This window comes from Equus asinus, chromosome 22, assembly GCF_041296235.1.
Source record: "Equus asinus isolate D_3611 breed Donkey chromosome 22, EquAss-T2T_v2, whole genome shotgun sequence".
Taxonomy (NCBI): Eukaryota; Metazoa; Chordata; class Mammalia; order Perissodactyla; family Equidae; genus Equus; species Equus asinus.
In genome coordinates, this window is record NC_091811.1 from 42,283,671 (window position 1) to 42,311,078 (window position 27,408).

Sequence of the window (27,408 nt, forward strand, 5' to 3'; positions counted from 1 at the left end):
TTTACAGATGAGGAAACTGAGTTTCACACAGGTTAGAAAAACTTGCCTATGGTCCCATAGCTATTATGTAGCAGTATTATGATGGAAACATAGGCAACAGGACCTTAGCCCATAAGTTTAACCACTAAACTTTCCCATGAATACTGACAGCACAATAAGAATCACAGAAAACAATAATAAAACATATTTAATGGTAGAGTCATATGTACTAAATTATGCTCTATAACCTATGGATAAATTTTCAAACCATTCAGAAACCAATGTAACCATGACTGATAAAAATATCCAAATTACTAAAATGCAATGAAAAATTTTATTTAATGTTAGACTTAGATATTACTGAAAAAAAAACCTGTAGTATAAAAAGCAACCCACAAAATCCATATCTTTATCCAAGAAAATGGTTTGAGTTCAATTCTACAACAAAATACATTAGTTTCGCATTTTAGCTTTCTGCAAAAATACAATTTCTTCATACTATTAAAGCAATATTATAATTTTAGGAAAAGTAAAGAGGAACTGTTTCTATGAAGCTGAAAATCATTCATTTTAAATATCAAACAAAACATAAAATGCTTATAAAGTTATACATTATTATTGAGATGTAAAATCAAATAAAATTTTAAAATACCAAACTATTCTACTCTGTTTATCAATTTAATGGGCTTCTCTGAGAAAAAAATAATAATTCAAGTATCTTCCTTACCAAAGAGTTAAAATGCATAAAAGATATATCTACCTGCCATCTTCATTACTTCGATAAAATACAAGAAAAGGATCTGATTTTCCAAAGAAATCTTTCTTGTCCAATTTGTTTGCACAAAATTGCATCAGAACAGCATCCTACAAACAAAATTAATAAAATAGCTCAAAACCTGGGTTATAAATAACTAGAAACTGCAAATCACAAGCAAGACTTGACAAGAAAACAAATTTGCCATTTTAATGCAAACAGCCAAGTATGAGAGAATTCCAGACAACATAAAATGCTGGATGACTTCAGGTATCCAACATTACAGTACAACATCTTCATTCACATCTCCAATTAAGCAGACATTTTGGAACTTAAGTGTTTTCTTAATTCCTCAGGAACTATTTACTAAGCATCTACTATATACCTACCATATATTACATTTTGAGATATATTAGATGATTAGATGAGACACAAGACAGACCCAGACTGACCACACAGTTTGCAATCTAGAGGGGAAAAAAGGTTCCTTCTTAAGTATACACAAGTGTACCACAATGTCGCAATACCTACATTTAAAAATAATTTTGATAACTGGGCATCAAGAAAACTAAGGCACTTTCATTTTCGTCTGTAATTTAAATTGCATATTGGTATGGTAATTATTATGCAAAACCAATGATTCTCATCAATTTATATACTGAAGCACTCATTATCTACATGGTTTAGCTTAAAGGTAAACAAGCTGGGGTATCATAAATCAAGGAAGTAAAACACTATTCAATTACACGGGATAAGATTTTTGAAAGGTAGAAAATATACAGTAATTTAAAAATTAAAATCAGTATCTTGCGTTTGTTTGATTTTTTGACTAAAAGGAGAGGCTGAGAATTTTGGAATAGGTGGAAGGTCAAAGTAATTCAGACTAAATCCAGAGGTCACAGTTTTAAATACTATTTGGTGACAATGTCAACAATGCCTAAAAAGACACACCCTTATTCACCGCTTCTTTATTTTGCAGAGTCCAGCAATACTTACTAAGAATCTGTCTAAAATTCTTATTATTTCCTGAGTAATTCCAGTACACTAGACAACAGAAGATGCTATCTCTCTTTTTCATTCATTCATTTATCTACTTACTTAGCAGAAATTTCTCAAGCAATATGCAGCTAGAATCTGGGAGGAGAGAGATGAGCAAGACATAGCTCTACTCTCAAAGTTCTCACTCTAGATTTCTGGTTTTCAAAAGCATTGGTAGAGTGTCATTTTACTTTGTTCTTTAGCACTAGATGTGATAACTTCTGCCAGAGGAACACTCATTACAGAGCAGGAAATGTGCTTCTAGGCAGGCACAGTGACAACATACATTTTAAAGAAAATTAAAAGAACCAAGACAAGGACAATATGGACATCATTATCACCTCCAACCTCTCAACCATCATCACTACTCAAATTTGTGGTTTAAAGATCAAAAATTTCTATACTATCTTTAAGAAAGCAGTGAGAGAGTCACTCTGACAATCCAATATAAAATCAGGGAAAAATGGAGAAGGACTGGTTTTGTTTTTTTGTTTTGTTTTGAATACCCTTTCACCTTCACATATATTAAAATACTCTCAGGAGAGAATCGTTTTCTAAGCACCTGAGACAAGGATACTGTTCTTGCCAAGAGAAAAATCATTCCTTTAAGACATTCTCCCAAAGCACCTGGACCTAAACACAAACTACAAAAAAGCATTCTGATATACTTAAAATGCATAATAGATTACTACAATGTGTATATTTCAAATTGACTGTGAACAAAACTTCAAAGAGATTAAATATTATTAAAACATGCATTTTTTATAAGATCACAGGTAAACGTAATACCAAATTGTAATTTTTCTAATTATACTGCTGAAGGCTGGCAAAATGAATAACTGATTAAAATAAAGATTTCTCTCAATGCACCAAATTATATAAACTTGGGGAAAATCTTTTTTGCAATTGCCCGAGTTAATTACTTAGCAGAGATTACATCTGCATTGAGCACAAAAGAAATCTAATTTCTGGGGAAAAACCAAGCATTTACTTACTTTTAGAACTATACAAGCATCATTGCAGTTTTTTAAAAATCTCTTATGCTTAATGCCACCTGAGATAAATTTTAATATCTTTCTTCAATACTCCACACAAGCACAACAAACTTCCTAGTGCAGAAAAACACGTGAATGTTTCACAGATACTTCTAACAAGTTCAAGTCTAACTTGCTTCTCTTGCCATTTTCCCAGCTCGCGTAGTGGTTTGTCATCCACCCGAAGTACTCAAGGAAGCTGTCCTTGACTCCTCCCTTTTCCTGACCCTTTATCCAATCCTCATCAAGTTGCATCATTCTACCTCTAAAACATTTCTCAAATCTTCACTCCAGCTACTCCGGCACCACCTTAGTCCAAGCCAACCTCTTCTCTCATCTGGACACACACAGGGGCATTTATTCCTTTCTCCCTCATTCACTCTTGGACCTGTCCTATCCATTCTCCATCCAGCAGACAGAGTAAAGTTCTTAAAACAGGAAAGAAAGAATGTTGTTCATAATGCTTCAAGGCTTTCCCTTGCATTTAGCATAAACACAGAATCATTACCATGGTCTACAAAACCCAACACCAAACATGCTCTGAGCAGCCTTTTCCACCTTCACTTGGCAAAGTTTTGCCCCAATCATACCCTTTTCCAAGCCCCTTGCTATCACACACCAGACACACTCTTTTCCCTCCTTATCACCTTATACAAGCTGCATGCTCTGCTGGAACTCTTACCCTTTGGCTGGCAAACCATTCCTTAGGGCTAAGCTTAAATGTCATTTTCTCAAAGAGATCTGCAGTGACCCCCTCCCAATATAAATTAGATTCTCCATGGTACTCTCTCATAGTTGATCACTTAGTCCATACCGTGACATGTTTACCTGCATCTGATTAATGTCTGTCTTCCCCACAAACTACGTGCTCATTAAAGACAAGGATCAGGGTTGTTTGTTATTGTTTTTTCTCACCACTGTATTCTAAGCATTCATTACAGGGACTAGCACATTATACATTTTGCGAACATTGTTGAATCAATCCATCAATTGATAAGAATGAAAAATATGATTTCTGGATAATTTCAAGCTACTTTTGAAATACTGAGTGCAGAAACATTCCTAATATGACCTCAAAATTACATTAATTCTTACTCTGGCATTTGACTAGATATGTTACAAAAGTTGCATTTGAGATAAAATATGTAATACTAGGTTGAGATAATCAGGATTATCACACTAAAAAGAAACATTTGTATAAATTCACAATTTACACAACTTTCAAATGTTGCTCCTTTTTTATTCTGCAAAGTAACCATCTGAGGAGGTGTTAAGACATTTGGCACTTAACAAATGCAGAAAGTAAAGCTCCAAGAACATACATATCCTCACTCAGCTGAATCATGAAAGAGACAGAACGGAAATTTAGGTGTCCTGATTCCAAAGCTTATGCTCAAGTTAATAACTGACAATAAGTTTTAAAGAAGACAAAATGTCAATTTGTATGATTTTGAATGTAAAATAAAATTATTTCTATCAAAACTCCAAAAGACAATGCCTGATATTTTTAAAGTACCTTAAAATGTACATTTAAAAGGCATTGTCTCTTCTGAAATAACTATGAACGTTGCTTTGACTATACCTGTTTCTTCTACTATACTAGCATCATAATATTATTTCAAGGTTTATACACCTTAATGATGCTGATTATCAATGAGGTTATAGGTAAGAATCAGAACATAGGATACATAAGCGAAGTTCAATCAAGATTCTAAACAAGTTTTAAAACAGAGTTATAATTTCTAAGTATGAGACATATGTGTTTACTTATTAAAAGACAATTCCAGATGTTCTGAAAGCTTTAGTAGTAGAAAGAGTAAAACTGCCTCTAGATCGCTAAGGAAGCTTTGGAAGAATTTTCCCATTCTTCCAAGCAAAACAGTAGAATTGAAAGTGGAAGATACTTAAGATGCAGCCTGGCCATACTCAATCTATGCCCTTGGTATCTTGGTTCTATTTTGAAATAGAACTAATAATAATGTGTTCATTGGCATATTTACACAAAATCATGATAATGTCAAGATTTGACAAAGTAGAATAAAGAACATGTATCTTATTGACCTTGAACTTCATTTTCTCTCTCCTCCCTCATTATACAAAATATATATTATCATACACATACAAATTCAGAGATAAGAAGTAAAAAAGATGATTAGATGACATAATTGAAAGAAATCATTGTGCCATTTTAACTAAAAAATAGGACGGTAAGTATTATTTCTGCAATTAAATAATTGTACTGTTTTTTGTAAGGCATTTTTAGTACACATAAAGTGCTTTCATATACATTATATTTTCAAATTTAATGTTATCATAATCTATTATCAGCTGGGAGAATTTTTTAAAATACTCTAGTGACTGGTTCACATTTTTGGCTTTTGGTTTCCCCTGCACATATGGAAAGTGAAACAGAGCAGTTCAGAAATACATTATGTATATAAAGTCATAGTAATTATCTGTAAAAAAAAAAAAAAAAACCTTTAGAGATTAAAGTTACAAACTCAGATAATAAATAATAGCTCTCCATATGAAAACTGTGGCCAATATCAGAGTATTAAGTTTTTGGTATTCTTTGGAAGCTTTTGCTCCTAAAACCACGAACCAAAAGGTGAAAATAAAGAGTCCTAGAGATACAATCCAGGGCAAACTTTTTTTCCCCCAGAAATAACAATTCCCAGGGATCCGCTGGGCCATGTTAAATAGATAATGTTGACTTCAGATTCAGAAAGCCATCACTACTTCCAGTGTGGAGTGTCACAGGCATCACCTCATTTCTGGATGACAGTGAAATCACTGACCGTGAGTCAATGGCTGTATCAGCAAATCACAAATAAAAACAGCAGTTTTCTAAAAATACTGACTATGCACTCTACGCCGTCATTAACCTAGCTGGAGTGGTAGCTGGTCTTTTCTTCAAAGGTGGGCTTCCCAAGCTAATAAAAGATGGGACCCTATATAAATTCTGAATTAATTCAATTAGAAATACGGAAAAACAAGTCTGTTACGCACAAAGGCTCAAGTCAAGTGAACAGAAATGTTCCTTCAGTATTACACATACATCGTTGAAATTTTTACAAGACTGAACTGATTTGTACAATTGATGATTCATTATATTAATGCCCCCCAAATTATACTGACCTTAGGTTTTATTTTAAGAACTTTTATTCTTTAAAAAGACTGCTGAAATAACTGATTATCCTTTTTGGACTATAGAATGTAGTCTCTCTGGATAAGGTACTAAGCATCTAAAATGATATTTTATAGAGTATAGAATTATATAACACAGTTTTAATTATTTTTAGCTAAAATTACTCCAGAACTAATCATTGAAGAATAGTTTCAGAAAAATCAATTCAAAAAACTGTTGGAAATACTTTTTAAACCAAGGAAATATTTACTCACCCTGCAACAGTTTAATTCCTCTGCTGTAAGTATGATTGTACCACATTTCTTCCCTGGAATTCCTCTAAAACAGCAAAAATATATTTATATACATTATATTTTATATTAACATTATATCTAATATTATATATTTATAATATAATATTATATATATTATAATAAACTATTATATATTTTATTTTTATATAACCAAATAAAGAGCATGTGGGCTCTTTCCTAATAAAATACATTCCCAGTTTTAACTTTGAGATAATCCTATAGGTCCACATTTCTTAATGAAGCTAAACTTTGATCACTTTCAATATGTCAGTCTTCTGTCCAAGAGTCTTCAATAACATCATATTGTCTGCCACATGCAATGTAATATAATATAACAATCTGAAATATAATAAAACTTTCTCCCGTGGTTTCTAAGCTTTCTATTATATGACTAAAACCTATTCCTAACTTGGTTTTCAATGTCTTTCCCCTTTCATCAACATGGTTGATTATTTGTGCTTCTTTCTTCTTTGTGCCCACTCCCACACCCTGACATACCATAACACCAACAGTGTTAACTGTTCCCTATTCCACCTCAAACTTTCCATACCCCGAGATGAAGTTCCAATTGTTCCAAGAAACCTTACCCCAGTCAACCCCACACAAAGCTCAGTCTTCTTTGCATTCCCACTGCACTTAACGTCAGTGCCACACGTTTAACATTTAATTATTCCCACGTTGTTACAATCACATATTTTTACCCTTTCTTTTCTCAAGTTGATTATAAGCTCTATAAGAGCAGAATTCATGACATAAACCTCTTGTAAACCAACAGAGTTAAATATAAAAGTCCACTAGGAAAATCAAGCTGCGTACATGGTTCCCTGCTTTACACGAGGGACTGTAGAGAGAAGTCCATGAGAATCTTCCAAAGAGGAAACCTAATGCTTCTTTTGTCCTATCACAAATCATAGTTCAGACTCTTCTGTTTGGCGTCAGAACTACAGGTTGTGGAATTAGAGCCCAGTAAGTGTTTTTGTCCTCAAGAATATAATTCACCTCCGATAACCTCTGCCAGTATGCATGCAACAAATATTTAACCCCTTGTTCTCCATGTATAAAGGATTGGAGTCTTAGTATCTTGACTGGGAATAAAGTAAAAGAATGGAAGTTCAAAATATTCTGAGTTGTAAATATACCAATGTAAATTATACTTGCTCTAAAAATGCTCTATCCTTTTTTTCTTCCTGTCCTAAAATTTCTTTTGGAGAGCACCACTCGGTCTTCAGCTAAAAATGTCATCTCATAGCTTGCGCAGGAAACTGCCTATCACAAAACATTGTTTCCTCTATCTCTTTACTCCCCATTAGGGTAATTGTACAGATCAGGATCTTCCATTTTCTCCAGGTCTTAATGACTAAGAGATCAACTAATTTATCCTTGCACATTTTTTCTTAGAATATTACATACATCATTTTTAGCATCCTTCCAACATCCTTAATCTGTTAATTTTTCTAATCCAGCTGTACCTTTGGTCTTCTTTCTAACTGCAAATCACAAGATTTCCATTTTTAGCATTATGTCAAACTAAACACCCTGAATGAACGTCTACCTGACAATATTTTAAAATGCTGAATAAAATTTGCAAAGAAGTCTTTATAGATGCTCTGATAACCCAGCAAGAAAGTGAGGACCAATCAGAAGCTGAAGACGGAGTGCCAGAAAGACAAGCAGAGGTGAGCTCTGAAGTTTGAGACTGGGCTGGTTTTTATGGATCCTTAAGGCATAAAGACGAGAAACAAAAAACGGGGATACTCACAAGATAGGGAATTCAATAAATGACCAACTTGAAGCATAAAGCGTGGATCACAATGTCTACATTGCCTGACTGTAACATGAATTAGAAATAAACATTCACTTTGGAGGAGGCTACAAAATAAATCCTTGCCTTTGCACTTGGTGATGAATAAAAGAGAAAAAAATGTTTCCTAAAAATTGAGACCTCAACCAGACTTGCTGCCTTAATTTCCACTACATGGGTAGCTACAAAAATCAAGAATTCAGTTGAATTCAAGTGATCATAGGTATGTGGTAAATGCGAAACCTCTCTGGAAGAGCCTGCTTTCAAACTACATAAAATAAAAGTTAAAAAATTTAAACTTTAAATATATATACGAACTCATTTTAAACAAAACACCAAAGGAAAAATGTACCATGTGCTAGAGTCTCCAGAAATAACAGGCTGCAGAATCAAACACAGACTTAGAATATTGGAAATATTATGCACAGTATACAAAATGTAAGTGTGTATAATGTACCTAAAATTTAAGTAGAAGAATGGAAATATGAGAAACTTACAAAGGACTATAAAAATAATCAAGAATATTTGGAGAAAAAAACAAATATAGAACTTCCAGAAATAATAATAGAAAGAGAGACCTCAGTGGATGGATTTAATCTCAGATTAGACATAGGAGAAGAATTAGTGAATTGAAAGACAGATGTAAAGAAATTATTCATAAGGCAGCACAGAGAGTAGGCATGGAAACTATCATAAAGAGGTTTGGAGACACGAAGAACCAAGGCAAAAGTTTTAATATACATCTAATCAGAGGTCCAGGAAGAAGAGAAAGAATGGAGGAGATGCAATATTTGAAGAAAGAATGGCTGGGAAACCTCTAAAACTGATTTAAAAAAATCAATTTCCAGGGGCCAGCCCAGTGGCATAGTGGTTAAGTCTGTACACTCTGCTTCAGTGGCCCAGGTTCACAGGTTTGGATGCCAGGCACAGACCTAGCACTGCTTATCAAGCCACACTGTTGCAGGCATCCCACATATAAAATAGAGGAGGATAGGCACAGATGTTAGCTTAGCAACAAGCTTCCTCAAGCAAAAAGAGGAAGACTGGCAACAGATGTTAGCTCAGGTCCAATCTTCCTCACACACACAAACACAAAATCAATTTCTAGATTCAAAAAGTTCAATAAATCCCAAGCAGCATAAATAAAAATAAATTTACACCAATACAAATGATAAGGACATGGCGAATCACCAGTGATGAAAGGCATGTCTTCATAGGAGCAGAGAGAAAAGACAGATGGCCTACAAAGATGGGAATACTAAGCTAAGAGGTGACTCCTCAGAAAAACACTGGAAGATGAAAGACAACTGAAAAAATATCTTCGATGGTTTGAAAGAAAATAACTGTCACCCTAGGAATTTATATTGTATATATTTCTTTCAAGAACAAGCATGAACTACAGATATCTTCAAACAAACAACAATTGAGTGAATTTCTATCCAAGCACCCTTGCTTGAGAAATTTCTAAAGGATGGACTTCAAACTGAAGGAGAGTGATCACGGATGGAAAGTCTAAGATGAAAGAAGAAACGACAAAAGAAGTGGTAAATATACATAAATCTTAATAAATATGACCATAAATCAATAATAGTAATGTTAAAAACTGAAATAACAAATACAAATGATAATGATAGCATTAATCAGGAGGGTGAGAACTTAAAGTCTTCTGATGTTCTTTGTTCAGGAAGAAAGTAAAAGATGTTTTAAAGTAAATAGAATTTGATAAATTAAGTAAATATGTTAAAAAATTTCTAGGAAAATACAATTTTTTTAAGGACTTTATAATCTAGAGGTTAGTAAAGGAAAATTGTGGAATGATGCTTTAAAAATACAACCCATTCAAAAGAAACTAAAGAAAAAAGGGCAGAGCAGATGAGAAGCACTAAGTAGGTGACAGAAATAAAATCCAAAGGAATAGTTATGGAGGTACACACTGATGAACTAAATCCTCCAGATTAAAAACAAAGATTGTCATTCTGTATAAAATAAAATTCATCCATAAGCTATTTATAATAGACATCAAAATTTAAGGATTTAGAAAATTCAGGAGAAAAGAATGGAAAGATATACTAAGGGAAAAAAACTAAACCAAATGAAACCAGTGTACCACACTAACAGCAAACATACAGATTTTAAATTTAAAACGATTGCTAGAAATAGTTACTGTGTAATGACAAAAGGTTCAGTTAATTAGGAAGATATAATCTCAATACTGTATGCATCTAACATTATAGTTCCAAAATATAGGAAGCAAGAACTGACCGTACTACAAAAGGACAAATATACCATTACATTGAGCAACTTTAACCTGTCAAACACTTGGCCAGTGATCAAGGTTAACATCAGCGGTGATAAGCCATGTTGATATAATGTACCCCTGATATAGTGTAATAAGAATGGCACTTCACCTTTGTGGACTTCCCCTCCAAACCCATAAGTCCAATATAACCATGAGAAAAACAACAGACAATCCTAAATTGAGGAACATTCTACAAAATATCTGATTAGCACTCCTCAAAGATTTTAAGGTCATACAAAACATGGAAAGACTATGAAATTGTCCCAGAACAGATGATACCAGCAGACAGGATGACTAAACGAAATGTGGTATCCTGAATTGAATTTTGAAACAGAAAAAAAGACATTAGTGGAAAAACCAGTGAAATTCAAATAAAGTCTGGAGTTTAGTTAATTTTAGTGTATCAATGTTGGTTTCCTAGCTGTGACAAATGTACCATGGTAACGTAAGACATTAACGTTAGGGGAAACTGGATGAGGGATATACAGGAACTTTCTGTACTATCTTTGCAACTATTCTGTAAATCTAAACCTATTCTAAAATACAAATTTTATTAAAAGCAATGCAAAGCAGGAAAAGAAAAATACAACCTGAGGAAGTATTCCAGGTTAAAAGAGACTAAAATCAGGACTTGATAATGTAGGTATGATTCAATGTATGATTCTTTTTTTTTTTCCTTGCAGGGAAAGATTTGCCCTGAGCTAACATTTGTTGCCAATCTTCCTCTTTTTTTTTCTCCTCCAAAAACCCTCAGTGCACAGTTGTATATCCTAGTTGTAAGTCCATATAGTCCTTCTATGTGAGTCACCGCCATAGAGTGGCAACTGACAGATGGGTGGTGTGGTTCCACGACTGGGAAACGAACCTGGGCCATCAAAGCTGTGAGAGCACCAAACTTTAACCACTAGACCATCAGGGCTGTCTCTTAATGTATGATTCTTGATTAAATTTTAGACTGGGGAAAAATAGCTATAAAGGACATTATTAGGACAATTGTTGAAATTTCGATATGGAGTGTGGGTTACAGAACATCATTGTATGATTATGAAGTTTCCTGATTTTGATCATCATATTGTGGTTGTGTCAGAGAACACCCTTATTAAGAAATACACATTCAAGTATTTAGAGTCTCCAACTTACTCTCAGATGGTTCAAGAAAAAGAACTAGAATATGAGAGAGGGGGATGAGAGGAAGGGTTGTGGGGTAGAACATGATAAAGCACAAAGGACAGAGTTAACATTTGTTGACAGTAAACATTCTGGGTAAAGGGCAATACAGGAGTTTCTGGTACTACTCTAGTAAATTTTCCATGTAATTGAAATTATATCAAAATAGAAAGTTACCCCCAAAAATCAATTTTGAAAATAGTTTCCCATACTTGTATTCCTCCATTCTATTTTGTAACACATAGAAAGAATAATAGAACTCATCCCCAAAGCAGCTGAAGATATATCTCAAGAGAATTATTAGAGATTAGTAATTCTTTCCAAAATTGAGCACATGAAGAACAAATGGTCTTTTAAGAGACTGGGTCGTTTGTTTTTGTTTGATTTGGTTTGTTTTGCTTTTTGTTTATTGTTGCAGTTGGATTTTTTCCTAACTGCAACAATTTTCTGTATCTCTTACTACCTCTTCCTTACCTCTACCACTGCCTTAGTTCATACCTTTATACCTTTGCTTGGGTTACTGCAGTTTTCTTGTTCCTAACTGGTCTCAGGCTGGTACTCCTTTAATTTATCCTCTCCATTGGTGCCAGATTGATCTGATCATGAATTCTAATCATGAAGCCTTCCATCTTCCAGTGGCTCTATATAGATCCTATAATAATTTCAAATTTATTAATTAGGACATAACATCCTTCATAATGCAGTCACTGTTAAGTCTCTAGTTTCATCCTTCCTGCCACTTTTCAACAGAGCCATGCTTCTAGTTCCCTGAATTCACAACAGATGTTTCATTTCTCCCTGACTTCACCAGGAATACTCACCCTACCAACCACTTAAGGAACTTTTTTCATCTCAGTGATTTCTACTCATTCCTCAAAATTTGCTTTAACTTATGGAATATTTACTAAAATTGACCAGATATTATGTCATAGAATATTTACTAAAATGTCTTACTTTTACTAGCCAAAAAGAATTGTTAGAGATTAACGACAAAAGGCAATTTTTAAGTCTAAAAGCTCATTATTAAAAGAAGAAATCATGGAAAAGAGAGAATACTTAAAATTTCACAGTAATAAAAATAACACCTATGGGATTCTGCTAGTTTAGTATTGCATATGCAAAAAAATATAAACAAAGTGGTATTAAACAAAAATCCAGCAGTGTGTTAATAAAACATAATATAAGAGCAACACAATAACAGTAGAAAATTTCAATATTCCACTTTCAATAATGGATAGAACAACTGAACAGAAGATCAATAAGGGAAGAGAGGATCTGAACAACACTACAGACAACTGGACCTAAAAAATATATACAGCACACTCTAACAACAGCAGAGTATCCTTTCTTCTGAAGTGCACATGGAACATTCTCCAGGAGAGATCACATGTTAGGCCACAAAACGAGTCTTAACAAATTTAAGATGCTTGAAACTATAAAAAATATATTCTCCAATGACAATGGAGTGAAATTAGAAATCAATAATAGAAGGAAAATTGGAAAAAATACACAAATATATAGAAATTAACACACAATTAAACAACTAAGGGATCAAAGAAAAAATCACAAGGAAAATTAGAAAATACCTTGAAACAAATGAAAATGAAAACACAACATAATAAAATATGAGATACTGTGAAACCAGGGCCAACAAGAAAATTTATAGATTAGACCAGAGATAACTGACAGAATAGAAAAAGAATACAAAAAAAATCAGTGAAACTAAGAGTCAGTTTTTTGAAAAGATCAACAAAATTGATCTTAGCTCCACTAGGGAAAAAAAGAGCACTCAAACAAATAAAACTAGAAATGAAAGAGGGGACATTACAACCAATGTCACAGACATAAAAAGGATTATAAGAGAATACTATGAACAATTGTAGGGCAACAAATTGGATAACCTAGAAGAAATAGATAAATTCTTAGAAACAAACAATCTATCAAGCATGAATCATGAAAAAATAGAAAATCTGAGCAGACCAATAACTAATGAGGAGACTGAATCAGTAATCAAACACCTTCCAAGAAAGAAAAGCTCAGGATTATATAGCTTCACTGGCAAATTCTCCCAAACATTTGAACAATTAATGTCAGCTTTCCTAAAACTCTTTGAATAAATTGAAGAGGAAAGAACACTTCCAACTTCATTCTGTGAGGCCAGCATTACCCTGGTACCAAAGCCAGACAAAGACACTACAAATAAACTACAGACCAACATCCCTGATGAATATTAATGCAAAGATCCTAAATAAAATACTAGCAAACTGAATTCAACAGCACATTAAAAGGATTATATGCCACAACCAAGTGGGACTTATTCCTGGAATGCAAGGATGGCTCAACACTTTAAAATCAATCAATTTAATACACCACATTAACAGAATAAAGGACAAAAATCATCTCAATGCAGAAAAAGCATTTGACACAATTCAACACCCTTACATGATAAAAAAAAAAAAAAACACTTAATAAACAAACTAGGAATAGAAGGAAACTACCTCAATATAATAATAGCCATATATGAAAAGCCTACAGATAACCTTATACTCAACAGTGAAACATTGAAAGATTTTCCTCTAAGATCATGAACTCTAAGCTGCCAGCCCTCACCAGTGGTATTCAACACCACACTGAAAATTCTAGCCGGGAGAATTAGGTAAGAAAAAGAAATAAAATGCATCTAAATTGGAAAGGAAGAAGTGAAAATATTTCTGTTTGCAGATGACATAATCTTATATGTAGAAAATCTTAAAGATTCCAGATTTAAAAAAAAAACTTTTAAAGCTAATAAACAAATTCAGCAAAGCTGCAAGATACGAAATCAACATAAAAAAATCAGTTGTGTTTCTATACACTAACAATGAACAACTCAAAAAGGAAATAAAACACTTCCAGTTACAATAGCGTCAAAAATAATAAAACACTTAGGAATAAACCTAACCAAGGAGGTAAGAAACTTTTTACACTAAAAAGTATAAAACATTGCTGAAAGACATTAAAGAAGACACAAAGAAATGGAAAGACATCCTGTGTTCATGGATTGCAAGGCTTAATATTATTAAGATGTCCATACTACCCAAAACAATTTACAGATTCAACACAATCTCTACCAAAATTCCAGTGGCAATTTTTTCAGAAATAAATAGTAAAATTCATCCTAAAATTCATATGGAATCTCAAAGGACCTCAAATAGCCAAAACAATTTTGAAAAATCAGAACAAAGTTGGAGAACTCACACTTTCTGACTTTAAAACATATTACAAAGCTACAGTAATCAAAACAGTGTAGCACTGGCATAAAGACAGACAAATAGACTTTTGAAATACAATAGAGAGCCCAGAAATAAACCCTCTTATATATGGTCATATGCTCTTCAACTAGGTTGCCAAGACCACTCAAGGAGGAAAAGCAGTCTCTTCAACAAATGGTATGGAGAAAACTGTATATCCACATGGAAAAGAATGAAGTTGGCTCCTTATCTTACATCATACATAAAAATAAACTCAAAATGGATTAAAGTCTGAGAAATAAGACCTGAAAATATAAAACTTCCAGAAGAAAATATAGGGGGGAAACTTCATGACATTGATCTTGACAATGATTTCTTGGATATGACCCCAAAAGCACAGCAAAAATGGACAAATGGGACTATACCAACCCTAAAAACTTGTGTGCATCATAGAACACAATCAACAGGGCGAAAAGGCAATCTAAGGAATGGGAGGATATATTTGCAAATCGTATATCTGATAAGGGGTTAACATCTAGAATATCTGATAAGGGGTTTACATATATACATAAAGAATTCCTACAACTCAACGAAAAAAAAATCACATAGCCCAACAAAAAAAATGAGAAAAGGACTTGAATAGACATTTCTCCAAAGATGATATACAAACGGTCAAGTAGATGAAAAGATGCTCAATATCACCAATTATAAGAGAAATGCAAATCAAAACCACAATGAGACATCACCTCAAATCTGTTAGGATGGCTACTATCAAAAAAACAGAAAATAACAAGAGTTGGTGAGGATGTGCAGAAATTGGAACCTTTGTGCACTGTTGGTGGAATTGTAAAATGGTGCAACTGCCTTTGAAAGTAGTATGGAGGTTCCTCAAAATACCAAAAGTAGAACTACTATATGATCCAGCAATCCCACTTACAGTTATATATGCAAAAGAATTGAAAGCAAGGTGTCAAAGAGCTATTTGTACACCCATGTTCATAGCAGCACTATTCTCAATAGTCAAGAGGTGGAAGCAATCCAAATGTCCATCAATGGATGAATGGATAAACAAAATGTGAAGTATACATACAACAGAATAATATTCATTCTTAAAAAGGAAGGAAATTCTGTCATAGGCTACAACATGAATGATCCTTGAGGACATTACGTTAAGTGAAATAAGCCAATCACAAAAATAAAAAGATGAAAAAGTTCTGGAGATGTGTTTGACAACAGCATGAATATTCTTAACACTACTAAACTGTACACTTAAAATGTTGAAGATGGTAAATAAAAAATTAATCAAACAACCAATAACATAACAATTACTAATAGCGATTATTCTGAGAATACAAGATTGTGTAATATTTTTAAATCTAGAACTTAAAAACAGGAAGCAAACATATATAATTTTTAAAAAGAAATGTGACTTCAAGATAATGAGGAATTTCTTTAACTAATGATAAAAAATGCAAATGAGCAAGGAAATAATGGAAAATTTGATATTAAAATTGAGAATGCCCATTCATCAAAATACACCAGACTAAAAAGAGAAGAAAAAAGTCATAAACTAGGAGAAGATGTTTTCAAATAGTCAAACAACAAAAGATTAGTATCAAGAATATGTAAGAACTCTTAAAAATCAGCAAGAAAATGGGAAATAGTCTAAAAGGAAAAAATGAGCCAAAATCACGAAAGGTATTTTACAGAAGATAAAAAACAAACAGGTAATAAATATGTGGAAAGATATTCAACCACATTGGTAACTAGAGAAATGCTAATTGAAATATATACCACACTGACAAAAACAACAAATTCTAAAAATGTCAAGTTTTGACAAGAAGTAGAAGCAAGTGGAATGTTTTTATACTGTCATGAAAAGCAAATTGGGTAGGACCATTTGGAAGACAATTTGGTCATTTCTAATAACTCTGAAGCTACTTCTATTATTTTCCTGTAACTGCCGTAACAAATTATCACACATTTAGCAGCTTAAAACAACACCCATTCACTATTTCACAGTTATGAAGGTCAGAAGTCCAGCAGGCTCAGCTAGGAACTCTGCTTAGTGTCTGGCCAAAATCAAGGAATCAGCTGTCTGGGAAAAAATCTGCTTCCAGGATCATTCAAGTTGTCAGGAAGTAGAATAGAACTCCTTCTCATTGGCCGCCCAAATCTTTAAGCCAGCAACCAAAGAGCTGAGTCCTTCTTACTCTACAAGTCTCTGTGACTTGCTGTTCTGCTGCATCTTTCCGACATTCGCATTTGCCTTTATGGGCTCACATGATTACAATGGGTTTACCTACATAATCTAGGATAACCTTTCTATCTTAAAGTCATCTGATTAATAATTTTAATTACATCAGCCAAGGTCCTTTTGCCATGCAACATAACATAACCACAGGCATGACATCAGAATATGAGGGTCATAGAAGCCAAACCTTGCCTACCCCAGTCCACCCGTTGGCCCTCCATGATCCATGGCCCTCCCATAGCAAAACACATTCACCTCCTCCACAGGTCCCCGAAGGTTTCATCCCATTACAACACTGACTCAGTTCAAAAATCTCATCTAAATCTTATCAGCTCAAATGTTTCAAATCTCATCATCTAAACAAGTGCGGTTAAGGCTCTGGGTATAATTTATCATGGAGCACAATTCCTCCCAACAGGACACCTGTGTCTCTAAAGAAACAAATTATCTACCCCAACATACAATTAAGGGTCAGGCATAGGATAATACTTAAAGCATTCCTGTTCCAAAAGGGGAAAAATGTAAGGTAAGATGAATCATCAGTCCAAAGTGATTTTGAAATCCAGCTGAGCTACTCTACTAGTTTTCTATGGTTTACACTACAACCTCTGGGTTATTCTTCTTTTTTGATAAAAGGTAGCAAGAGATTGCCAGTATAATTTGGGGGGTCCAACAGCCTTCTTTCATTTATACTTTCTCTGTCTTTCAGTCCAAGCTCACAGGGTTTCTGCTGGGATAAAATTCTCAAGAGCTTTGTGGGTCTCTTGTGTATGTCATAGGGACTCCATTAGATAAAAAGCTCCTCCACGGAGCAGTCTTCTATCTATCTTCCATACTTTAAAGTATTTATTATAGTAGCACACCACTTCTGTCTACCAAAATATGCATTAGTTTCCGATTGCTGCCATAACAAATTACCATAAACTCAGTGGCTTAAAACAACACACCCACTCATTATCAGACAGTTCTGTAAGTCAGAATTTCAGCAGGCTCAGCTGGGTGCTCTGCTTAGGGCTGCACAAGGCTCACATCAAATTGTCAACCAGCCTGGGTTCTTATCTAGAGGATCTGGGAGAGCATTAACTTCCAAGCTCATTTAGTTTGATGGCAGAATTCATTTCCTTCTCATGATTTCCATGTGGTCTCCTACATGTTCAAGACAGCAAAGGCAGGTAAGATACTGCTCATGTGTTCAATCTCCTTGACTTCCATCTGCTGCATCTCTCTGACTTCTTGTTCTCCCTTTCTCTTCTGTCTTTAAGGGCTCATGTGATTACACTGAGACTATCTAGATAATTCATGATAATCTACTTATCTTAAGGTCAGCTGATTAGTTCATTGCAATTATATCTGCAAAGTTCCTCTTGCCATGTACAGTAACATAACCATGGGTGTGATATCACACAGCAAAGGTTCTAGGGGCCAAAATTTTCCCTTCTTTACTGCACATATCCTATGACCCCAGAATTTCATTTCTAGGCATATAATAAAAAGATATATAATTATTTTTATTGCAGCGTTACTTATATAGGAAAAAAACACAAGAAACTAAAAAAATGTCCATCAACTTAATATAAGGTAAATCTATCTGTAATTCATGAAATGGATAACTACACAGCAATGAAAAGAATGAACTACAGCTTCACACATCACCCATTACATGGATGGTTCTCACAAACAATTTTGAGCAAAACACTCAAGTCATAGAAAAATATATAGTATAATTTCAGTTATATAAGTCAAAAAAACAGGAAAAACGAAACCATACTTAAGCTGCTATCAGGCTTAATATTTTTCAGAAAATTAATCTGTATATGCTGAGCTAAAAGCAGTAAGTCATATCACCAAAGGGGTATGTGTTCAGTAACATAAAGTTTCCTGCCTTAAAACATCTCCTTTATCAGCCTTTCTCAAGGTTTAAAACTTTCAGGGTCTCAGATTCATCCTTAGACTTAGACTGTTTACTTGGTAAACTCTTTTTCATTTTTCAAAGCCCAACTCAGATGCTGCTTCTCTGACTCCCATAACTATGGTGAATTCCTCCTCTCCCTCTCTACCTTGTAGATACTCCTATGGGGCTACAATGAGACCTAGTGCATAGAGATTGTGTTGGGGAGTTTAAATCGCAAGTACATCAATTAATGACTCTGACCTTGAATGAGTTGTTTAACTTTCTTGAAACTCAGTTTCTTCCTCTGAGAAGTCAAGATAATAATGCAGTTTTAAATATCACATGTGTATAAACATAGCACAGAACAAGTACTCAATAAATTACACTTGTTATTATGTGTTTACATGGATCATTCATAAGAGCAGTGAGTTCCAGGATGGAGGAATTATGCATTGCCATCTCTGCATGATTATACCTAAAGACATCTGGCACTTATTAGATGTTCTCTAAGCATTTGTTGAATTGAATTGCATTTGATTTATGAGAGTGATTTCAGAAGCCCCCAACTAAATAATATAACTCAATATGGATCAACAAGAAGAGTAACAAATTAAACCAGTAGCATACTTTCAATACAACCTTAGCACTGATTTGTTTATTATAGTACTAGCTCTCTGATGAACGGGCCAAAGATAACAGGATGCAGTGCATTCATTGATTGAGGGCAGGGAGAGAGGGGAAGGTGACAAAGAAATGAAAGTGTAGTACATGATACAGAAGGTCAGGCAGCTAAAGGGGCAGAATGAGAATTCTAAGTGTTTTACCTGTAAAGGTAATAGAATTAAGGGATAATCTTCAATAAAAAATTTACCAACTTGACATATGGTTTGGACCAGTCTTGACTGCTATTTGGGTAAGAAATAGTGGTACTTGGGTAACAAATACCCAAATTATAAGGGGGAGTGGAGCGGACATAGGCTCTAGTAAGAGCTAATTCCTAACTGGGTAGAAGGTAAATAAACACCTTTTCCACCATAAACCAGTCTATTTCAACTGGGGTAAGAACAACTCAAAGTAAACTGTTTGGATTAACTCTTTTTTAAAAATTGAATTTAAAAAAAGTTAATGTAGGAGCTGCCCTGGTAGCACAGTGGTTAAGTTCACACATTCTGCTTCGGTGGCCCAGGGTTCACGGGTTCAGAACCCGGGTGCAGACATACACATCGCTCATCAAGCCGAGCTGTGGCCATGTCCCACATAAAAAATAGAGGAAGACTGGCACAGATGTTAACTCAGGGACAATCTTCCTTAAGCAAAAAGAGGAAGATGGGCAGTGGATGTTAGCTTAGGGACAATCTTCCTCACCAAAACCAAAAAAACAACAAAAAAAGTTATCCAGTGGCACAATGAAGTATTTATGTAATATTGCACTAAAATTTGGTAACACCTAAATAATTAATAGATGAGAGCTCTGTTTATACTTGCCTTGTGAGAGGAAAAGACTTAGAACTTAGTAGGGAAACAGATTATACAAATAATTGACTGAAACTTGCCCTGTAGTGAAATGCAAACTATATGATACAGAAATAAACATGTAAAAATTAATTTGTTATTCATCAACATTAATGATTTTAACATAAGAGGTAAGCCTAACATGAAACTATGATTTTTCTTTGTTAATGTATGAATCCTTCTTTAATCCCAAAATGAATTATTCATATGATCCTATTTCATGAACTTATGATACTAATATATGAAAATGATAGTCAAACTGACTTTTTGACTGTGAAATACTAGTGAAAATAGAAGTTTGTATTTCATATTAATTATAGGTCCAAACAGCAAAACAAATTAGATGCATAGATCACTTAGTTTTACAGAATTGCAATACAAACAGAATAAAATACATTTGCTTATTTAAGCAACAAATATTTGTTGAGTTATCACCTTACGTGCAAGGCATGGCAACTAGTACTCTCTAGGGTTCTGTAATACAATCATTTTAAAAAGATGTATTGAGTGCTTACCCTTTTATAGGCATTTTTCTAGGTAGTAAAGAAACAAATAAAGTTGAAGAAGATTTAGTCCCTAGCCTAAAGGAGCTCAGTGGGAAGAAAAACAAATAAACACACAGTAAAGATGCTGTAACTGGTGCAGATACTGATGCAGTAACAATAAAATGTGATGAATATTATAACTGAAATAAGACGCGTGTGCTAGAACACCAAAAATGGGACATCAATCTTACTCTGGCAGAAATAAAGGAGATTGTACACAGGTGACAGGAACTGAGTCTAACAAGGTGAGCACACTGGCAAGTGGGACAATGTGCAGAAATGCCTTCCAGACACAGAGATCAATGTGAGAATATGACCCGCTGAAGGAAATGCAAGTCATTCAGAGAATAACGTATGTTTGGGAATATTAGAGTACACAACTGGGTCTCAAGTGTTATTGCAAAGAGTTGAGTTTTCTCCCCTAAAGGTTATGAGAAAGAATTGGAGGATTTCAAACAAGGGAAGGGGCTGGACTTTATATCTGACTCAAGAAAGACCAGTAGGAGCTGGTGCATGCAGACAGGATTGATGCAGATTGAAACTACAGACATCAAGCCCGGTTGGGAGAATTGTATAAATATCTAAGCAAGAAGGGTTGCTGCTCAAGGGTAGTGGAGGTGGAGATGGACAAGGGATTCCGGAAAACTTGGTTACTTATTGGGAAAGGAAGGAGAGAGGGAGAAAGAGCGTAATACGGCTCTCAGCTATCTTGCTTAGAAAACTGTCCAGTGATGTTATCACAGAGAAAGGACAGAACAGGGGGAGTTTTGACAAAATAAATGATAAATTCACTTCTGGGGCATATTCAGTTTGCAATTTCTTTGAGACATCTGTGTTCAGTGGGCTGTTCTACGTATGCATCTAGAGCCAAGGAGAGAAATACATATAAGATGTGAGCATCAATGGCATATAGGTGACAGTTAAAATTAGGGCCATATAAGAGATCATCCAGAGTAACATACCATGTAGGCTGTAGGTCTTAATCTTTGTTGAGTCACAGATACATTTAGGACTCAATAAAAGCTAGGAGAAAAATGTCACCCAGCATTCTGCACACAATTTCAGGTCATTCTTCAGCCAGTGAAGGAGAGTAGGAAGACTTCCAGAAATCCAGGAGGAAAACTAGGAGAGATGGTGTCATGAAAACAAAGGGAGAAGAATTTCAAGGAAGAGGTGGTCAATAGCACACAAACCACAGAGAGGCCAAATCAGTTGAGAATTGAAAGCACCTGCTAGATATGGCACAGAGGAGGTATCTGGCCCCAAGTAAGCCATTTGAGTGGAATCATGAAGATAGGTTGGAGAGGGAGTGGTAGTTGACAAGCTGTACAAGAAGAGTCTTTGAAGATTATCTGCCATGATGGGAAGAATGGAGAGAGAGCCCTAGCATAAGGTAGAAGCACAGTTGCACGTCTTGGGGACGGCAGGGAGAAAGTTGAAGATATATACAAGGCCCCCCGGGATGTCTGTGTAGCACGCAATTTGGGGCTCAGATGGAGGAAACTGTTTACTTGAAGAAGAGAAACATATGCACAACTAAGCCAGGAGAGAAAAAGGTAAAATGAATCTCACCTGTAGTGGACAAAATCTGAACAAAGATTAAGGAGCCGAACCTGATTTTTAACAAGCCATTCTGCTGACTTCTTCTCTTGATTTTGGGCAAGGTACTTAACTTATTTAAGCCTCACATTTGCAAAATCTAACTAATAATCTCTATTTCGCTAGATTGAGGAATGATTAAATGCTATAATATATGTAAAGTTCTTGGTGCAGTCCGATAGAGTGTTAAATAACAAATATAGCAACTAATATTATTTGGCATTATGTTCTCTGAGAATCAAAGGTAAAGTTGTAAAAATAAAAGGCTGGGAGTGATGAGAGGAGATAGATAGAGAGCTTGAAGAAGGTTATTTATAACCTTTTGGAAAAGCTGCTGAGGAGACAGGGAAAATGTGCCCAAGAGGGTCACAGAGCATTGAAGGTGGAACTGGGGACAGAGCCCAGGAGTCAGTGATGTCACCAGACCATTTGGTTCTGTGCTACGACCCTATGGTGCATCCATGGGTGTGGATACAGAAAAGGCAAATAGCTGGGGTTGCTGACATAAGATGTCAAATGTTTCTTGTTAAACAAAGAAAAATCAAAGACACATAAACAGCCCAATAATTGAAAACTCTAACATTCAAGTGGAGAGAAACTTATTTTTAGTACATTAGTTTTCTTTTGAGATCTAATTACATGAGGAAATTATGTCATTTCCAAAGGCAAAGATAAAAGATCCATGCAAGTACAGTTTTTTCAAAACTAATGATTCATTTAATTCAAAGCTGATGCATTTATCTTTCTATGCAATGTTTTATCTCTAAAATATTAACAAAATGCCATTTCTAAGATTTTATTAAACCAATGATCAAAAAAGGAAACACACTATGTTCACTGGTAAAATAAGTCATATACCAGAAAACTGAAACTATAACCTTTGTTTAAAATTTGAAACACTGTGCTCATCAAGAACTCCATCTGTTACTCTGCAATTTTTAACACTACAATTAAATAAAATGTGATCTTGTTTTATAGTTAGAATGTAAATGTTGACATTAAAAGGAAAACAAGATGGTTATTATCATGGTACAGAATCACTATGAGTACAATCAATGATTTGATACACAGTTTTTCAGTAATAAAAACAAAGGAAACTGCTCATAATCTCTGGAGATTGAGATTTTCTTTGAAAGCAATTATTGACAAGAATGGTGTGATCCTAGCTCTTAAATACCACATGTCAAAATTTTTAAGAAATTACTTTTTTTGCTTATGATAAACTAGTTCTACCCATTTATCCAATATTAGGTTGCTCATATCACTAAAAGTATACTTTGCATTTGTACTGTAGTAAAATGCGTATGGAGCAATGATATAATCTAAGAATTCTGTTCCAAATTCTGGGAAACTGAAGCACAAAGTTATAATGTGCAGGAGAGACACTTAGAGTACTTAACAAAAAGGAAGACGCATAACAGTGTGACTATTATTCGGAAAATTCAGTTCAATAAACATTTATTTAATTCTTACTATTTACAAGGCAGGTCTCTACAATACAGAGGATATAATGGTTTCTTTTTAAGCCTCTAACAATTGTTACATGAAGAAAGGGATGGAGTGGGATTCAGCCTCTTGATTGAATTTTAGAAGGCTGTTCAGGTGCTTTGCTCCAGCATGCTGTGGAGCCCACATATGTTCACAGGTGAATTAATATAATAAGAAAGAGAAGGAGCATCTACTGTGTATTCCTTTGATTATGTTTTTCAGTAGACCTGCTTAAGAAAGGACAATAGAGAATTTAATACAAACAAAAACAGTATGAAGGAAGGAGGAAAGAATCCTCATAATGCTGGGAGACGCTAACAATTCAGTTAGCTCAAAATGCTATTTATAGTAAAAAAACAATACATTCATGCAAATAACTAAAAATATATGTTGGAATATAGATATATTTGGAAATGTCAGTTTACTGAACTGCCCTCCATGTTTAGAGTCTTTCCTCAGAGTTCACTCAAATGCAGAAATAGTTGAGATTCAATTGATCTACCTCCATGATTATGGGGAGGAGCCAAACAAGACTGGTATCAAAGTAGACAGTGAGTTGCAAAGGTTACTGAGATTTTTCATTTACTAGAATTTATTCTCAGGGCAACCTGCTGAAAATCGACCTGTACCTAAAATGGCACCATAGCCCAATCAAGGCTAATTATTCACAAAGGCTTATAAAAATAAATAAATAAAAACACTAACAGTATGTTTTATCTCTCTCTCTCCTGAATTTTCTAAGGGAAGAAGGCAGCAGAGAGCTCTGTGTTTTGGGAAATGGAGGCAGGTCATCCTGCATTACCAAATGGAAGAAACGACCAGGAAGGATGAGAACATGGTGCAGTTTACTTGTCAACACACAGTGAATTCAAAACGATGATTTTCCAGAAGACCAGAAAAAAAAACCCTGATATACTTATTTACTTTTTTCCAAAAAGTTATATATGGATTTATTTTTAAAATTTCTTCTAGTAGTCTTTCTATTTAGATTATTTGGCTCTGAGAAAATTTAATGCTACCCCTGGAGAAGAGTACATTCATCTTAGTTGACCACAGAAAGAGTGGCTGCAATCCCGCTGGACATACCTGGCTGGCACTGGAAAGTTATACCTCTCTTTACTTCCAGGGTTATTGCTGTCTTCTCAGTAATCACAGGGAAGAGAAAAATCTCAGCACACATCCTACGGAAGCCTGGAGTAGCCTATAGAAGCTGGGTGTTCATGACCCAAGATGGATGCAAGAAGCAGAAACTTTTGTAGGGATGAGCACTATTTATCTCAGGAAAAAGTGAGATACTGGACTGTGCTTGAAGAAGAGCTGTGTGGGTAAAAGATAATGAGAAGGAATCTCATCCTTGAAATGACCTTAGTCAGAATGGATGTCCCTTGAAAGCTCTTCTCACTATCCAGAGATGTTCTTGACTTTTAAGTAAATAGTTCTGTATTACTAAAATGAAATATAATAAAAATTTAAATTTTCTTTTAGAGCTGTACATAAGTATATATTTATTGAAGGCAATATAGTGCTGTGTTTAAGCATATAGGCTCACAAAACAAGCAACCCTATTTGAAGCTAGTTACTCCTGAGTCCTTGTCTCAGTTTCTTCCTGATGAACGGGGATGACAACAATCTCTACCTACCTCATAATGGTGCTCTGAGGGTTAAAGAAGTTACTATGTGTAAAGCAGGTAGAATAGCGACTGACATATTATAAGAACTCAATCAAGTTAGCTGCTAGTATTATTTTAAAAAACATTTACTGCTCCCTTTCCACTTGCTTTGAGGACAAAGAACCAGTTGAGTGTAAGTACAAGAACAGAGACAATCCCCAAATGTTTGTTCCAAACATTCATCTCAACAGTGAGTTAGAGCTCAGACCAATGTGTCTATTCCAAAGTTGGCCCATAAAGGTCTTTTCTCACCTACTAGTTTGCTTAACTATAGAACTAATATTCCCAGCCTGCATTTTGAATCCAAGAATCCAGCAAATTATGCCATATACGAACAAGAGGAGAGAAGGAACAAAGGAGAAATGAATTTCACCCCAGAGGAAGCTATAGTTTCTCTGAAAGATTTTATCCCAAACATTGTCCATAAAAAGTGTAACCCTTTAGAAACTCATCTGATATTTAAACTAAGTGAAACTAGGAATGTTTATTCCATAAAGGCAGGTACTATTTAATTTAGAACCCATCCTCCAAAATAACATGGATCATGTCTCAGCATTTCTTTCCTTCGGTTAGGATTTTCCACCAGTTTTCAATCTAACCCAATGACTTTAGGCAAATGCAAATAAAAAAAATTGTTGCAAAGGTTTCTACTCTGGGTAAACACCAGCATCTACAATATAAGGATAGAATGACTCATCTACTCCTAAAGCTGATGATCACTTCTGGCAAATCCAGAAATGGATGATCTTCATCTTAGAATACAGTACATCCATCTACTCAGTTACTTGTGCAAGAAATCTGAGGGTCATTCTTGAAATCTTCTTCAACCAAGACTACCAGCCTACCACCAATCTTTGTGAAATCAACCTTCAAAACGTATTTTTAATCAGCCCACTTCTCCTCTGAACTGGATTATTTCAACAGTAGTTAATGTACTCATCTCTCTGTTAACTACCCACAACCATTCTCCACACAGAAGTGAATGAACCTCTTTGAACAAAAAATCATGAACTTTCCCAATGCACTTATGACAAACATTCAAATACTAAATATGGCCTATATATTCTGGTCTAAGTCAGTAATCTAATTTTCATAGGGTTTATGTCAATATGTAATTACATTTATTTGTGTGACTATTCATTTAAAGAATAAATGGTAAACTCAAGGAGGACAGCAACAACTCTGTGTTTTCATAATTGTCTACTTAGTCCCTAACAGTTTCTGGTCCATAACGTATTCTCAGTAAAGATTTGTTGAATAAGTGAATTAAAAGAAAGAAATAAAAATCTCTAAGACCTCTACTGTACTCAGCTTCTGTCTGACAGAAAAGTAAACAAATCTAGTCAGTAATATAGTCTATATAGTAAACACTGACATAAAATGATTTTGCCTTTTGTTTTTCTTTCTTAAACTGGGGTTCCTAAAGGAGTTACTCGTACACAAGCCTCATAGAACAGAAAAATATAATATTCAAATCAGAACAACAGATCTACCATTCTAGGGTTTGTCTCTGATGATGACATACAGGGCTATTTTGAGAAAAATTTATTTATCTTACCTATATCTCTCTCACGACTGGCCATACCCTTTACAAGCCTTTCTATTCAGAAGAGTTCTTCACCTATATGCCTATAGCTATAACCACTGGAATTCCTGAGTAAAGCAGAGAAGGGTGGGGGCTTGTAGCTGTATACAGTCTGCTTTTT

The 27,408-nt window shown here is 34.6% G+C and overlaps 1 protein-coding gene across 1 annotated transcript in view; it reads right to left on the reverse strand.

The window, feature by feature from the left end:
• Positions 1 to 27,408, reverse strand: part of CPNE8 (copine 8) — a 209,546-nt gene that overhangs the window by 101,996 nt on the left and 80,142 nt on the right. The window contains exons 7-8 of the mRNA XM_014868145.3: positions 6,208 to 6,271; positions 740 to 843 (exon numbers count right to left, since the gene is read on the reverse strand). Coding sequence (XP_014723631.1) covers positions 740 to 843; positions 6,208 to 6,271 — 168 coding nt within the window. The remainder of the gene's footprint in view (positions 1 to 739; positions 844 to 6,207; positions 6,272 to 27,408) is intronic.